A 16,053-nucleotide genomic window follows, 5' to 3' on the forward strand; every position below is an offset into this window, starting at 1 on the left:
TTGATACATAAAACAATAGATGAACTAGTGATCGGCAGCAGGAAAACATTTTTAAATGCAAACCGCAACAGCTTCGCAGTAAATAATCACTAGAACGAGTAGCGATGCTACAATTCCACCCCAGACAAAAAAATCTGTCAGTTTTACGTTGATTTAACGTCTGCAGACGTTGAATCAATGTAAAAATGACTGATTTTGCTGCCTGTGACATAGCAAAAATCTACCATTTTGCGTCGATTCAATGTCATCAGATGTTGAATGCACCCAAAAACAACATAATTTGCTACGTTGACGCAGCGTGCGTTTAACCATAGACATCTTACATATAGATATGCAACTCAGCAATCGTGGAATTATCGTCACGGTCGACTGACTTTATGGACACAATCAACAATCAAGGTTGCCAGCTTGGCTAGCGTATCTATGGTAGGCTATTATTGTACGGTTTGGGCTTGGCGAGTGGTGGCTTATTTGAGCTCCTTTGGAATATTTTGTTTGGCGTATATTTCAAGTTTTCACAGAATACCCTACTATGAAAAATCAAGACAATAATCTTTCTTCACGTAGGTTATGCAACTTCTGTTTCGTGATCGTTGGAACTATCATTTAAGCTTTTTTCCAGTGACTCATTAAAGCTTGTTGTAGGCAGTTTACAAACCTGAGATAGAGGGGCGCCGGAACAATTTTAGGACGAGAGTTTTAGGATGAGATATAGCGATAATGCTGGGCAACTCGTTCGTTTTCCCGCTATTAGCCATGAAAGTCGAAATGTGAAACAGATGAATAATTGCAATAGCTTGAACAAGAAACAAAAGGTAAATTTCACATTCATAGCATCACAATCTGCTGCAAAGTATAAAATGTGTCCACGGGATAATTTGTGTGGGCCTACTGTAGGCTATAGGCCCTATAATTTGGCTAAAAGCGAATAGCAGAAGTTGTTAGCCTATATTGCAAAATTTACAGTAGCTTACATGACCTTAAAAGGGCACCATTGCCCCCCATCCAGAGAAATTTTGAGGGCAGGGGGCATCCTCCCCCCTGCTGAGACAGCTTCATTAGCATCACGGATCCAACCGCCAAACCAAGACAATTTTAATGTTTGGTACACACCATAACTAGGCTACCAAATGCTATAGCACAGCTTTCGGTAGCCAGCAGTGACTTTCATTTTGGTAACACTCAGTAGATTAATTGAATAAAACTTCAGCTTGTCCTGGAACTACAGCTCCAAAAAAGGTCTTTACCTACTTATCAATGGTTGACAGGCTTGTTGTTAGGCATTGTCGGAAATTTTCAAGCATTTTCAGGGGTTGTCAGGCATTGTAGAGTAGCTACTTTCAGGCATTGTCTAGGATTTTCAGGCATTGTCGATCATTATCAGTGGTTGACGGGTTTGTTAGGCATTATAGAACATTTTCAGGCATTGCCAAACATTTTCAGGGGTTGTCGAGGATTTTCAGGGGTTGTCAGGCATTGTAGAGTAGCTACTTTCAGGCATTGTTGGGAATTTCCAGGCATTGTCTAGGATTTCCAGGCATTGTCGATCAATATCAGTGGTTGACAGGTTTGGTAGTCATCATGGAACATTTTCAGGCATTGTCGAAAATTTTCAGGAATTATCGAACATTTTCACGGGTTGTCGAGCATTTTCAGGGGTCGTCAGGCATTGTCGGTAATTTCAAGGCATTGTCTAGGATTTCCAGGCATTGTCGATGCTAAACAACCCCTGAAAATGTTCGACAGTGCCTGACAAACCCGTCAACCACTAATAATGATCAACAATGCCTGGAAATCCTAGACAATGCCTGGAAATTCCTAACAATGCCTGAAAGTAGCTACTCTACAATGCCTGATAACCCCTGAAAATGCTCGACAATCCCTGAAAATGTTCCATAATGACTACCAAACTTGTCAAACACTGATATTGATCGACAATGCCTGGAAATCCTAGATAATGCCTAGAAATTCCCAACAATGCCTGAAAGTAGCTACTCTACAATGCCTGACAACCCCTAAAAATGCTCGACAATCCCTGAAAATGTTCGACAATGCCTGAAAATGTTCCATAATGACTACCAAATCTGTCAAACACTGATATTGATCGACAATGCCTGGAAATCCTAAACAATGCCTGGAAATTCCCAACAATGCCTGAAAGTAGCTACTCTACAATGCCTGACAACCCCTGAAAATCCTCGACAACCCCTGAATATGTTCGATAATGCCTGAAAATGTTCGACAATGCCTCACAAGCCTGTCAACCACTGATAATGATCGACAATGCCTGGAAATCCTGCACAATGCCTAGAAATTCCCAACAATGCCTGAAAGTAGTTAGCCTACTCTACAATACCTGAAACCCCTGAAAATGTTCGACAACCCCTGAAAATGCTCCACAACCCCCCAAAAAGCCGACAATGCCTACAATGCCTGACAATGGGTATTTAGAGGTAGGCTACCCTCTGTGACTGTGATTTGTTTTCAATCGCCAGAATCTCCATAAAGCAGTCCATGCGGAACGAGAATGTGACGTCATCACAAACAATCCATACGTCAACTTGAAAACGAAGAAAGTTTTATTTAAACAAAAACCAAAAAAATATATTAAAAATAAAGTTGGTTTGCTGTGCCAAGTTTGAAGTCAATGCATACAGCCATAGCTACGCTGTTAGCCTTCAAACATCGTTACGCACCACTGAGTTGCATATCTATATGTAAGATATCTATGGTTTAACTTAATGCGCTTGCAAACTGCCTGGCTGTCGCTTTCGAAAGTCGAAACCTCTGCAGAGAATTGTCGCGGCAGTGAATCGGTTGCTGTGAAAATGAACTTGAAGTCTCGGCCCGAGGAAACCACTAACCAACGTAACAAGGGCTGGTACAAACCGCACTGCCCACAGTCGCACAAGCGGCATAATCAACACAACAACGGACTCGCGCAAACTGCATGGCGCACACACGTCCGTTGCCATAGAAACCCGATCAAAGGCGGGGAATATGCGCATCTTTTGCCTCATCTGCAACACGAAAACAGGCGTATTACAGCGAATTGAAACTTGAAAGCTGGTCAGCCATAAGTTGCGATATTGTAGTGAAAAGGGAGCAATGTCAAGTCGAAAAGTTAATCAAACGTCTCTCTGTAACTATTTTTCAAGGGTTGTTTACGGATGTCAGCAACTTTTAAATTTATTAAAGGTGACGTGCTGTTGAATTGATGTAAACATGAATGATTTTGCTTTCAACAGGTATATTTTCAAGCATATGATCAAGTTAGTATTTCCATTCCATTTACAGTATACCTTTTAGTAAACCTTTTCGTCTCTTGTTTCATGCTAATAAATCTAGTTCGTTGCTAAACTTTATGTTGCGCTTAGCTTAAAGAGTTGCAGTTCATCAACCGCTAGCCAACGCAGACGCATAGCATGTGTTTTGGTCGAGCTTTGTTTATAATAATTAACGGTAGGTCGAACGTAGCGATAACTCCGAGTGTGGCAATAAAAGCAATCCTAGTGTGACGACATAATTACGTCATCCATCTGCGTGACATTTCGCTGAATTTACGTTGCTGCTGATGAAACACGCTTTCGCCCCCATGGCCAAAAAAATAGTTAGGCGCCTATGATTTTAACTATTCAAAAGTACTAACTTATAGACAAAAATATTATTTTTTTTGTAACATTTTCTTTGTTTTATTTTTCCTTCATATCTTAAATTTTTCTGAAGGTGATGCAACCTTGCCAAATTTCTTTCAACTCAATAACTTACTTCGGTCACAAGCACGTTTTAACGTTTGCGTTTTGTCGCTTCTACCTTTTTCTACACCTTTGCTATGTTGACGTGAATTGTTTTTGATATCATGATCAGAAATAAAAACAACTGAACTGACATGACGAATTTTAATTTAATAGTTCAAACATTTTATTTTCATTCCTTTCTGCACGATTTCAACGTTTAGCGACGTTAAAACGATGTAAAAACGGCAATTGCAATTAGGCTACGGTACCCGATAATTTCCTTTTAAAAATTTCAAAAACTCGCCGAATAGGGCACTCGCCGAAAAAGGCTCTCGCCGAATAGGGAACTCGCCGAATCGGACTAGTCGAATCGGACTCGCCGAATCGGCTCGCCGAAACGGGCCATTCCGTCTGGCTATAGCCATTTGCAGTGTAACAGCAGTATCTTACAAACAGTACCCTTAATTTATGGTTGAGGTAATGCCTGCAAAGTGCTGTTTATGTGACAGTGTCGTGACAAAGACGTGTGCTATCTTTTCGCGCTTTCAAACAAAACAAGGTGCTGAGAAGAAATAGTCAAAAGTTTTCTTCAAATGTTCGAAAGTGGGATGGGCCATACAAAACTAGTCGTCTATGTTCTCTTCACTTCACTGGAGATAATTTTGTTAACACCACCAACCCGATTTGGATCTTCCCAGCAATGAGTAGCGTGCTGGAAACTCTAGGTGGTGAGTTTGCCACAAGGGCAAGTCTATGCCTCGCAGCCCAATGAATGTGTATGTTGCCATGAAGTGCCATTGACGAAAGAACTTTTGAAGAAAGACAAGAAAGACGCATCTAGTTGTGTTACCAATTTGACCGATTTTGAGGCACACTTACATCTTGCACTTGTGGGTACTTTTTTAATGAGGAGCAAGAAGAACTGGAGAAAAAACAATAAACCGAAAGGAGAAAACGGAGACCTATCAAAGGAGTAAGGATGTTACATTAGGTTAAAAATACCCTAAACGCTAAAGAATGCACACTAAAAGAAGTGATTTTATTTCCTTGCAGGCAGAATCAGTAATTAGTCGCTTACAGGCATGTATTGGAGTGGATACATGTATTGGAGCGGATACTACAAGGTGATGCTCTGGGAAGTAATAATCGGATTGTGCTGCCGTCATGCATTGTTTGGCGAATCCGAAACAATTTTCCAAGTCCAGATGGCCATTAAAACGGATTTCAATGCCCAACTGAAGGCACATTATGAGAGAGAACTTTTATTTATTTATGAATAGTGATGAATGATGATGAATTAAATATGAATGATGATTCGTACGATTTCTTCATTTTTCACTTCAACTATATTATAGGCTTTGTAGGAACGTAGTTACGTATCCAGTACAGTTTTATTAAACTGCAAAAAACAATAAATCTTTGAAAAAAGCAACCGCTTGTACCAACTCCGACCAAACTGTGATGCACCAATTACATCTAGAAAGCATTTGTTTTATCCGTCGCTAACGACGCCCACCCAGGATGACGTAATACCACCAAAGTCGTCCCAGAGGTGTGAAATATGGAGTTTCGCTAGTGGTGGCGCTGTGAAGCAGTCGTTTGTATAAATTTCGCCCTAACCAGTCGAGCTTCGAGGTTAAGATTAAAAAGTTTGCTAAGTATAATTCTGCGCTAAGAAATGCTTAGAAAAGTTACTTGGGTCCAACCTGTCAGGGCACTTTAACTTCTATTCGAGCAGAAAAACTTTCGATATTTACGTTGCTTCAACAATCGATGACATTGAATCAGCGTAACAAAGAGCATTGTGACGTAAGAAGCCACACGACTTCGTTCCGTGCAAGTTAATCAGTTATGCGGCGTATTTAGCAGCTACACGGCGCTTTGGCTTTTCAAGTTCACGTCGTTGGTCTGATGAAAGCTATTCAAAGTGACTTTGCTGAAATTTTAAAAAGCCTACTAAACCGTAGCTATAGTTCTCAAATGGCGAAGAATTATCAAGATGAAGTGATTAAGCAATTAAGCATGACGATTGACGCTAATACTGGTGTGTCCGCCGTGAGACTTGTTTTGTCTGCCGAGATAGCTGCTCAGTTCGGACACGTTTGTCTGCCGTCAACAAAAACGAATTTCGAGGCCTGTGTGGGGGTTGCAATCGTTGACATTGATCTTGCTGAATGCTGTTTAGAAAGAATAGTTGGTTAGGAGGAGAGGTTTGCAAGATATTTAAAGCCAACATAAGGGGTCGTCATCCAAAAAAGGTTGGAAACCACTGATATAGATAGATAATAATATAAGGAAGTATGAAGAGGAGGTGGTCAAAAGTGACGCTAACCTATTGTTGGTTGTATTGAACTTTTTATTTTAACATTGCATGCGATCTTTGTAAATTTTGTTACGCTTTGTTTCACGTTGTTGTTAAAGAGTTCGTTTTTATGTCATTACCGATACTGCAACCGGTCTGCATTTGGATCATTCCATTATAATTTACCCAATTTGAAAACCCTCATCTCTCAGATTTTTTTATTTTTGGATATTTTAAAGATATCTTATTTCGTTTTCGAATTATCATGTATTGAAAATTTGCATTTTTGCCACTAGTGGCGCCATTGTGCACCCTGGTGTTTTGCAAAATTGGCCTCAAATCTACAATTTCTGACTCAAATTTTCTGAAGAAAATGTCTAATGGTATGTTTTTGGTGCCAAGAATTTCAAAAATGAAGACAAAAACATAAAAAAATGCTTAGTTTTCTGTGTAAGTGGTCTTGAACATCACTTGGGGCACCCAACTTCAAATGCCCTCAATTTGCTCATGATTCACCATTTTTTTGTCTGACAGCTGCAATAGACTTATAAATAGCTGATCCCATCGGTACACGACATCTGGGTGGAACCCTCTTGGGCGAGACCATGTGGGCGACGGTAGAGAAAGTTTAGCCGTTCGAAACGGTGGTGACCTGACCATGCTGAAGCGGCTCATCGGAGGCTACAGACAGAACTGGGGATGGATCATCCACCCCTGTGGAAGTTCATCGATGCTCTTCATTAAATTGAAAAGTTATGTGATGCGGTTTACGAACAAATTTGCGCTGGATACAAACCTCCAGCAAAACGAAGAAAATACGAAGAAGCCGATATCCGAATTATGCGCCTCGTTGACCGATTTATTGGCAATGGATAGGATCCACCACAGATTATGTGGGACTTCTTAAGAGGCCTGCACAAGTCATAATTTTAACGTGGGCACTTAAAATATAATCATTTACTGCAGCAATAGCTACTGATTTGCGTGTGATTAATACAACAAGCTGTGTCCTCTGCTACTGAACATCAACTGATATTTTTAATCCGAACGCTCTAAACGCCGCGTAGGCGCATCAGCAGTTTATAGAACACATTGTGACTGACAGTCGTTACATTTAAAGACTGGGTGGGAGGTCTTCATTTGTCTCTTTTCTGAGGGGTTTTTCTTAAGCTTCATGATAAACCGTGACGCCGTAATGAAACTAGATAAATTATATACGTCACCACCATTCCGAACGCCTGAACTTTTGCTAGTGTCGCTCACTTTGGCCCTCGGCCACTTCTACACGGCCCGTCACCCACATGGTCTCTCCCAAGAGGGTTTCGCCCAGATGTCGTGTGCCGGATCTCATTGGGAGTAAAATATCTTTTTAGGATGTTTTTTTACATAATGAGAAAATTTACTTTTGAGATTGACTCTATTATAGGTATTTTTAAATATATTACCGTATCACTATTACTATTCATTAGGTACTATTAGGTACCTATTATTATTAGTACATATTACCGTATATGTGTATATCACATCACCCTGAGTGCCAGCTGTTATGCATGCATTGTATTTTATCTTTGATGATTATGATGAGCTTTGATGACAACATATTGCTGTGCAGAACAAGATAAATGATTATAGTTGAAAATCCCGGTGAATAGTACCAAGCTCACATGAGAATTAACAGAACATTGAGCTAAGTACTGTAGGCCTATATACTGCAAAAAACTGAAAAGATCATCATTAAGAAAACCCCAACAGTTATAAATGTATTATTTATTCATAGCAACAATTCAATGAATCTAAAATGTTGTTTTAAACCTATAAAAAGTGCTTTTTATTACCACTTTTCTCGCTTTTAATTTTACTACATTTTATCTAGTGATTACAATTACTAGGTACATTATAATATAGGTACGATTTCTTAGTGCATAAGTGGTGATTTCTTAAAACTCTAATTGAACTTGATTTGATAGATTTTCTAGAAAACTAGCTGCTATTTATAAATATGCATATCCTTGGACTGAGAAAATTAAATTGATATGTAGAAAAATGGTATTGGCCGGGATTTCCACGAGATGCTCACAATGCCAGCATTAAATTTTTATTCCAATCAAAACAAAGTTTTTAACTTGGATGGAGATGAAAGTTTTAGACCTACTGTACCAGTAAAGAAAGTTTGCTCAATGCAATAAGATCTTTACTCTTCAGCTGCCAAACCATAACTTTAATCTGACTCCTGTTGCAGTACTCGAATAATGTTGTTTGTGATACCCAGCAAATAATGTCTCTTGTTGGCTGGTGGAACGTTGTTCTGGGGCCATGTGAAGCCATAAATTTGATTCTAACTTTACCAATTTCATTGTTGTTTGACTTGCATCAAATCCGCCTGTGATTGGCATCCATCACAGATATATATATAATCTTGAAGCTTTGGTGTGAAGTTTACAGGGTCTGCTACTATTCGGCTAGTCCGATTCGGCTACAGCTCGATTCGGCTAGTCCGATTGGGCTAGTCCGATTGGGCTAGTTCCCTATTTGGCTACAGTCTTTATCAGTTAGTTCCCTATTCGGCAATTTTTTGAAAATCCAACGATAATCCTTCTGTAATCCGACAAAATCCTTCTGTAAATCCAATGATGCCTTCTGTTTATTTAGAGAATTTTGTATTTTATTCCACAATAGGCTATCGTTTCTTTTGCATTCTTGCATTTTATCCAGTGTTTACTTTTGAGTGCCTTCCCAGACGGCAAAATCCGTCATTTTTGTTGTCGTTGTTTGTTCAAAATATGTGTATTACATCAAAACAACATTTTTCATGATTAACAATACAGGTTAATGAGATAAACAGAAGTGTTTTGTTAGCTGTATTTACGTAATTGTTCGTTGTGTCGTAGTTTCAACTCGATAAAGTTTGCTAAAATCGATTTCATGTTTGAAGTCACAAAAAATCTAACAGACGTTTGGATAACTCGTGTAAAGAGAAAAAACGTTCAACCTCGCATTTGCTTTTTCACTACCACGCGTTTTGACTTTCAAGTTGCTCCTCACGTGCGGGAAGATAAGCTGTGTGTGACTGTGAGCGTCCGTGCCGTGCGCATCTCAGTAGTAATTCACGTTCCAGAGAAAGCCATGCTAACAGCTGCTGTTTTGGGGGCAAGATCTTTCTCCTGATGTTTCACGAGTGTAGATACAAACGATCTGTTTTGGCCTGATGCTGCGGGTTGGCTGTGGTAGTAGCGGTCACTCGTCATTTCACATTAGTACTACGGAACTGTGTTTCGAAATCGTGACAAGAGCAACATAGGCTGTTTTTCGCTTTCGGCATTCTTTAAGTCTGTTTAAATGATTTAAATCTCTTGCGAAGTATTTTTTCTTTGAAACACCACTTGTAGTAGCCATTTTTGTTGCCCCTCAACCATAAATTTATGGGGGGTGCCGCCCCCCCCCCACGGAAGTCGGCGCGTATGGTCGCATGTTCCACTGAATTCAAAATCTGGTTAGTAAAAAGTCTGATGATGAAAATGTTTGTGTTGGCCAGCACAGTAGAGCAGAGTTGGATCAATTTCACAGTTTTCATTTCAATGACATTACAATTATATATACCATTAATTCTTTTAATTTTATTACAATTACATTGTTCTGAAATTTTTAAATTTCAATTACTTCCAAATGTGATAAAATAATTAGTGTCCCGATCGAACGCAAATGGAAGACGCTATACTCAAATTTCACCTTTGTTTGAGATCATCAGTAGTGCATACCTCTGTATCTTGAGCGGTAATCGAACCTCCAACTTAATATTGGGAGTTGTGGACGTTTCCGACTTGATTGGGAATCCGTCGTGATTGTATCATGGTGTCCAGTATGCTGTTCTTCACCAAGTCATAAACGTCCACAATTGCATGGCCTTTTCTGTTATATATTTTTATTTCTGACCATCTCAGCGAAAATAATACACGTCAACATAGCCCCTTGTCTCCGAGTGACTACCCGGTCCCGGGGTTCCACATCATCTCGACCAAACATGACCATTCTGACTGTTAAAATGATACTGGACATTAAATTTCTTATTGCTGAACAGTGAACACAAGGTTTGGCAGCGTGCCTGCAATACGTTAGAGCAGAATTCTGGCTCTGGAGAGACGTTTCTCAATTGGTATTGGCATTTAGCAACTGTTTCTTCATGTGTTTGAATGGGCTCATCTTCAAATCCTTCTTGAGAACTGTGAACATGGTTCCATAGGCCATGATCGCCAACTTTGCCAGTTATTGAATGGATGTCTTTGGATTTCTTCACACCTTTTCTCTAGTGGCTTTATCAATTTTGAAGTTCTTGCGCTTCGAGGGCGACCTTGGTCAGGTCGATTTTTGACATTTCCAGTTTCATTGTGCCTTTTGAGAGTTCTCCAGACCAACATTCTGTTAAATAAGTTTCTGGGAAGCCGATTGTAGCATCGAATAGACAGCGATAGACACGTGTTTCGCCCATGAGGCTGGGCTCATCAGTATCGCACCGTATTCTTGCCACTTGGGTAATCGACCGCCGCTTTACCAGTCAGTTTAACTCTTATCCTTGTGGAAAGAAAAGAGCCAACAAAACCAGCAGGTGCCGGGGGTAGGACATGTGAAGAAGGGGTGTTCTTCCTGGCCATCAGCACAAGGCTGATCACTCGCTAGTACAGCGAGCAGCAGTAACGCTTCGCTAACCAGAACGGTGTAGCTTCCACGCTAGCCATAAAGACCTCCAATAAACGATAAGTTTCTGGGCAGCCGATTGTAGCATTGAATAGACAGCGATAAACGCGTGTTTCGCCCATGAGGCTGGGCTCATCAGCATCGCACCGTATTCTTGCCACTTGGGTAATCGACCGCCGCTTTACCAGTCAGTTTAACTCTTATCCTTGTGGAAAGTCATAATGCCCCAAAAGGACTTGATGTGTTGCCAATCTAGGGGCCTGATGGGTTGCTTTAATTTTAAACCCAAAAAAAAAAATTAACCCAGATCTCCATTTGATTCCCTTCAAATTCTTGAAATTAAATATAAATAAAAAAGCCAATCCGTGTGAAAATACATCTGATCCAGCACTCAGCAGACGATTTTCGATTTTGAGGTCTAACTCTGTAATCTGTATGTTAGACTGAGACATGCCAGGACTATAGGCTAACCAGTATGTTTAGTCAAATGAAGTGCATAGATCAATGCAGGTAGGTTATGGGACCGTTCAAATATTATGTAACGCTATCGAGGGGTAGGGGGGTTTATGAAAAGCGTTACGTTAGCATCACATCGGGGGGGGGGGGAGGGGGTTAAAGCAAAACGTTATGCAACGCTTACGAGTAGCCTACTGTAGTTTATTTGTGCTTGCTGGTATCGTCGTTTGGATACTAAATTAAGCTGAAATCATATCGAACAGCACCTATTCAGCACCAAGAAAATCTCCATCAAGTATCAACTACGGTACTGTAATTCCCGTAATTCCATACAGGTTTTAAGTCAGTGGTTCCCAACCTTTTTGTTGTCACGGACCCTTTTAGACAAATTATTAATTCTGCGGACCCCTACCTAAATTTTGCCTGAAACTCAATTAACATACTATTGACTATTTTAATAATTATGCTACTCAACTACTGTAGCCTACTGTGTCATATTGCATTGCGCTGACTCATGCGGCAAATATAAGGTTAAACAGTCGCTCATATAAGAAAATGAATGAATCGTTCAAGACATGTCAGCAGCATTTGAATATTAAGGTGACCTAAAGTTTATCCAATAAATTTTATCCAATGTTTACTTTTGGGTGCTTTTAGTTTTGAATAGTTAGCCTATTCAATATAAAAAGTTTTTAGGCTATCATCAAAACAAAATTCTTCACATTCAGATGCTGTAACACAAAACATTCCAACTTCCAAGGATATTTCAGATCAACAAACTATTTTCCATAGTTCTGGTTAGAATATAGTTCATGGTACGAGAGATAATGGACATTATATAATATACTAATAACTAATAAAAAAACTTTTTTTAACAAGTTTAAATAATGTAATGCATGGTAGCAATCCAGATTTTATGGCACTTTAGGCAGAGAGATGGAATGCCATACATTAACCTTTTGGATAGTAAAGCTGGATCTGGTCTTGAACACATCTCTGCTAAATTTAGTACGTATTTTATTCAAAACATGTTTGTGATCGAATTACTTTGTTTGAGGAAATCTAGTGTCATTTTTATACATTGTTGCAAATTACGATTACGTATTGAGACGATTTTGCAACATTATCAGCATGAGTAGTTTAATCGTATTGTTCTTTTGCTCAATTGCATCATTGTCAGTTCACAATATTTTGTTTTGCTGGTAGGGCATAGGCCCGATTTCGCTTATTCTACAAAATAGAAATAGTAGACTCTTATTGCTGCAATCGCTTTGTTCATGTTTGAATTAATTTTTTTATTTGCAGTATCTTAACTGAGTACCACTCACTTGTACTAAGTACACCTAGGCCTCACCGTTTGAATGTTTTTATAATGCATTTTTTTGGGCTATGCACCAGTGAGCTTTCAGGCACTCTAGGTTGGTGATTTATTGAAATGGATTTTGATAGTTACCCCTTTTCATTCACTTAAAGCAATCACTATTGTATAGCCTGAAGTTTTAGTGGAAAATACCTAAATTATCATTTCACTTTCGTTATTGCTTTTAATTGCCACGAGCGGCATTATGGCATTGCTCAACTTTGCAACTGATTGTCACTTGTGGTGTTGATTTGTGATGTGAGAATGACAATGACTGGTAGCCTACCTGACTTAGATAGGCAATTTTATTAATAAAAACGCAAAAAATTTTCCCAAGCCTTTTGCGGCGAGGTTGCTCCATACTTCTTTGGCGCCCCCTAAAATTTTGCTCTAAATCCGCCACTGGGCCTACGAAAATAGAGGTATGGTAGAAAAACACGGCTCACACTCACTGTTTGTTTTGAAATCGCAAAGATTTTTTTTCAAGTTTTTTGCACTGTCTAGGAAAATAATTAGTTTGCAATCTTCTTCAACTGAAAGAAACTGCACAAATGAAATTACGCACTACATTTCACAATAGTAGGCTACTTTTATTCACCAATTTAAAAAAAAAAGTGTCTAAAGTTTTTTGGTTTAAACTTTTGGACATGCTTTCTAACACTTCCTTCTCAAGCCGAATAATTTGTCTGCGTCTGTCCATTCCTTGGAAGGCCAGTCGCCGACGGATGACATCAAAAGCATTTAAACTTCTTTATTTGGAAGTGTGATTATTCCTTTTGTCTGCTCTTTTGTTTTATTGAAGCCCAGCTGTGCGAAAATTGATTGTTTGCAGTGCGATGTCTAGCACATAGGATTATGGCCTGGGATTACAGACACTTGTCTTTGTTTTGATCGCATGCGTCTGTCTCACCTTTGCTTCATTTCGCCTTTGAACATTGCAGACAATTATGCGAAGCAAAAAATAGACATTCTCTTATCGCTTACGGGTACAATTATACGATTAAATAAATGAAGTATGCAAACGACAAGCAAATCCTGATACTATTATCCGACTTATTCTTTTAAGCGGAATATGCTTAACCGATGTTTTTACTTAACATTAGATTGGATTGGGATTTCAGGTTTTGGTTTAAATAAACGATTGATACGTTTAAGCGGTACCGTATACTATTAACCGATTTCGTCTGTACTAACTTTTACTTTTGTTTTTTGCAGAGGATGGCAGTAATGGACCGCTTCTGTGTGGGAAGCAAACCACGTTTGAAGGAGGGATTCGTGAACCTACTATAGCCTGGGGACCAGGTTTTGTTCAGAATGGAAAGGTAGGCTATATCATTTTATTTTTATTTGTATCATATCCAATATCAATGCTCTGCAACTTTCGGGTTTATAGTCATGGATGATTTTTGACTAAAGTAAACAGGATCACAATCCTCCGAACCGGAAAGATTCTTTGGAAGCATTATCCTGGCAGTTTTGCATGCTTGTAGAGGCTTTGCAATACTGATGCAGGCCAATCACCGAGATGGACAACAGTTTCCGACTGTTGAAGTGGTTTTGTTCCTGGGAATTTTTCCACCCATTAGATGCTTCTGAATGGAGAGCAGTCCTTAGAATGCGTTGCTCAAGTGCACACTTCGAGAGTCGAACCTGCGCTGCTTGGTCTTGAAGCTGCATTCACGAAGTCACGTGCTAATCGATTGAGCTACCTGTACAAGCAGTCTACTACATTACAGGGAGCCTTGTTGTGATTTATATTATTTTAACTAGTATATATATCCACGGTCGAAAACAAAAAAAATCATAAGTGCATTTTTACACTTTTTAGTAAAAAGCAAAAAACCCATTTTTTTTTAAATCTTGTTAATGCTTTTACTGATTGCCACATTCCTTTTTCGATAAAGTTTTCAAATAAAAGGAATAAGAGCAATTCATCTCTATATTATATAAACGTAACTGCACTTCTACTGTTTTCAATAATTTGTATGCGGTCATTTGGTGGTGGATGACTGTTTCTCGAGTCGCTAAAAAGAAAAAATAGAACGTATTCTTTTTAATGAACAACTGCGTGCTTACTGGCTGCTATATTATAGCACAAGAAATGTTTGGGCATTGTGCGATTTTTCAATGCAATGCTGTGAAAAAGGAATAGCATGTTCTATTGTCCACTCAATAAGAAAATGTTTTCTTTTTTATATATGTTTCACGTCTTGAGACGTTGGATCAATATAAAAAAGAAGTGATCTTTTGACTGGACTGCTCTAGCCATCAGCTCGGGACAAATTTAGGTCAAACAAAACAATTGAAAACTCCGAGATAATCTCTCTCCTTGTACCTGTTGATTCACGGAGCAATTATGAGCTTATCAGTTATCGCTTGTAAGCGAAAAGAAACCGATTTCATGCTTTGCCAAACGTTTGCCAAAAACAGCAAAAAAGACCAAAATCTTGAATTTACAAACAAACTACACAACTTTTGCGATCAAACTTTACATCATCAGATCGCGCCCGACGGTCGTCTTCGTAAACAGAAAGAGTGTAACCGACCTCTTTTGTTCCTGAAGCGAAGAGAAACGAGATAAACTGTGTGAAGCCAGACTTAATATTAAGATTGAAAAGAATTAGTGTTTAGGTGTAAAATATTAAAATTGTGAGGATTGTATTGAGTCTCAAAGCAGTCATAACAGATTGAACTATGAAGAGTTGATTGATGGTACAAAACTTGAAAATTGCAAGAAGTTTGCACATAACTCGAACCTGCTATGAATTTATAATTTTTTACCAAATTCTAAATATAAACGAAAACGGGTAAAATTGCTCAGCATACAAAGCCAACGCAGGATCTCTGACAATGTTATACATGATTTTTCTTGTGAGTTGAACCACTTCCACCGACATAACAAAACCTATTGAGCCAATATGACGTAAATGCTTACGTCACAGCTAGCGGATACACTGGTTTGTTAGCAGCCAGCGGTTATCTTGTTTTTGACCTTAATTTTTAACCGCTAAAGTTGTTACTGCAGTGTAAGAGTGATCCAGTTTAAGTATCAAGCGTTTCTTTGATTTTCTGGAAACACAAAGAGGAGATGCATTCTTACATAGCGCTTTGTCTTACATACTCTACTGAAGACTAGTTACGCAAGGTACTGTTGAGTGGTTGCTTTGATTCTTTATCCTCCAACTGACAAAGCCTCTGGTAAGGTTATTCCTGGCAGATTCGCATACTTTTAGAGGCTTTGAACCATTGACGCATGCATGGTTACTGGGGTTGACAGTGAAGTTTCTGCTTGTAATTGTTCAAGCTTTGTCTTTGAATGATTATTTTCTACTGAATGTAGAGCAGTTCTGAAATGTGTTGCTCAAGCTCACACCCGAAAAACCGAGCCAGCACCGCTTAACCTTTCATGCAACTTGTTTTATTTTTGGTACACAACAAGCATGACCAGATACGAATCAAAGCATATAGTGAGAATAGCAAAAGTATAATTTGTTTATTAACGTCAAAAA

The 16,053-nt window shown here is 39.0% G+C and overlaps 1 protein-coding gene across 4 annotated transcripts in view; it reads left to right on the forward strand.

Annotated features, from left to right (window-relative positions):
- Positions 1-16,053, forward strand: part of LOC145774037 (N-acetylgalactosamine-6-sulfatase-like) — an 85,034-nt gene that overhangs the window by 39,786 nt on the left and 29,195 nt on the right. For all 4 annotated transcript variants that reach the window (XR_014289997.1, XM_082585169.1, XM_082585171.1 and 1 more), the window contains one exon: positions 13,760-13,866. Coding sequence is in view for 3 of the 4 variants with exons in the window: in XM_082585169.1 (XP_082441295.1) it covers positions 13,760-13,866 (107 nt within the window). In the remaining variant the exon portion in view is untranslated. The remainder of the gene's footprint in view (positions 1-13,759; positions 13,867-16,053) is intronic.

The sequence above is a fragment of the Aplidium turbinatum genome, chromosome 7, assembly GCF_918807975.1.
Source record: "Aplidium turbinatum chromosome 7, kaAplTurb1.1, whole genome shotgun sequence".
NCBI lineage: Eukaryota > Metazoa > Chordata > Ascidiacea > Aplousobranchia > Polyclinidae > Aplidium > Aplidium turbinatum.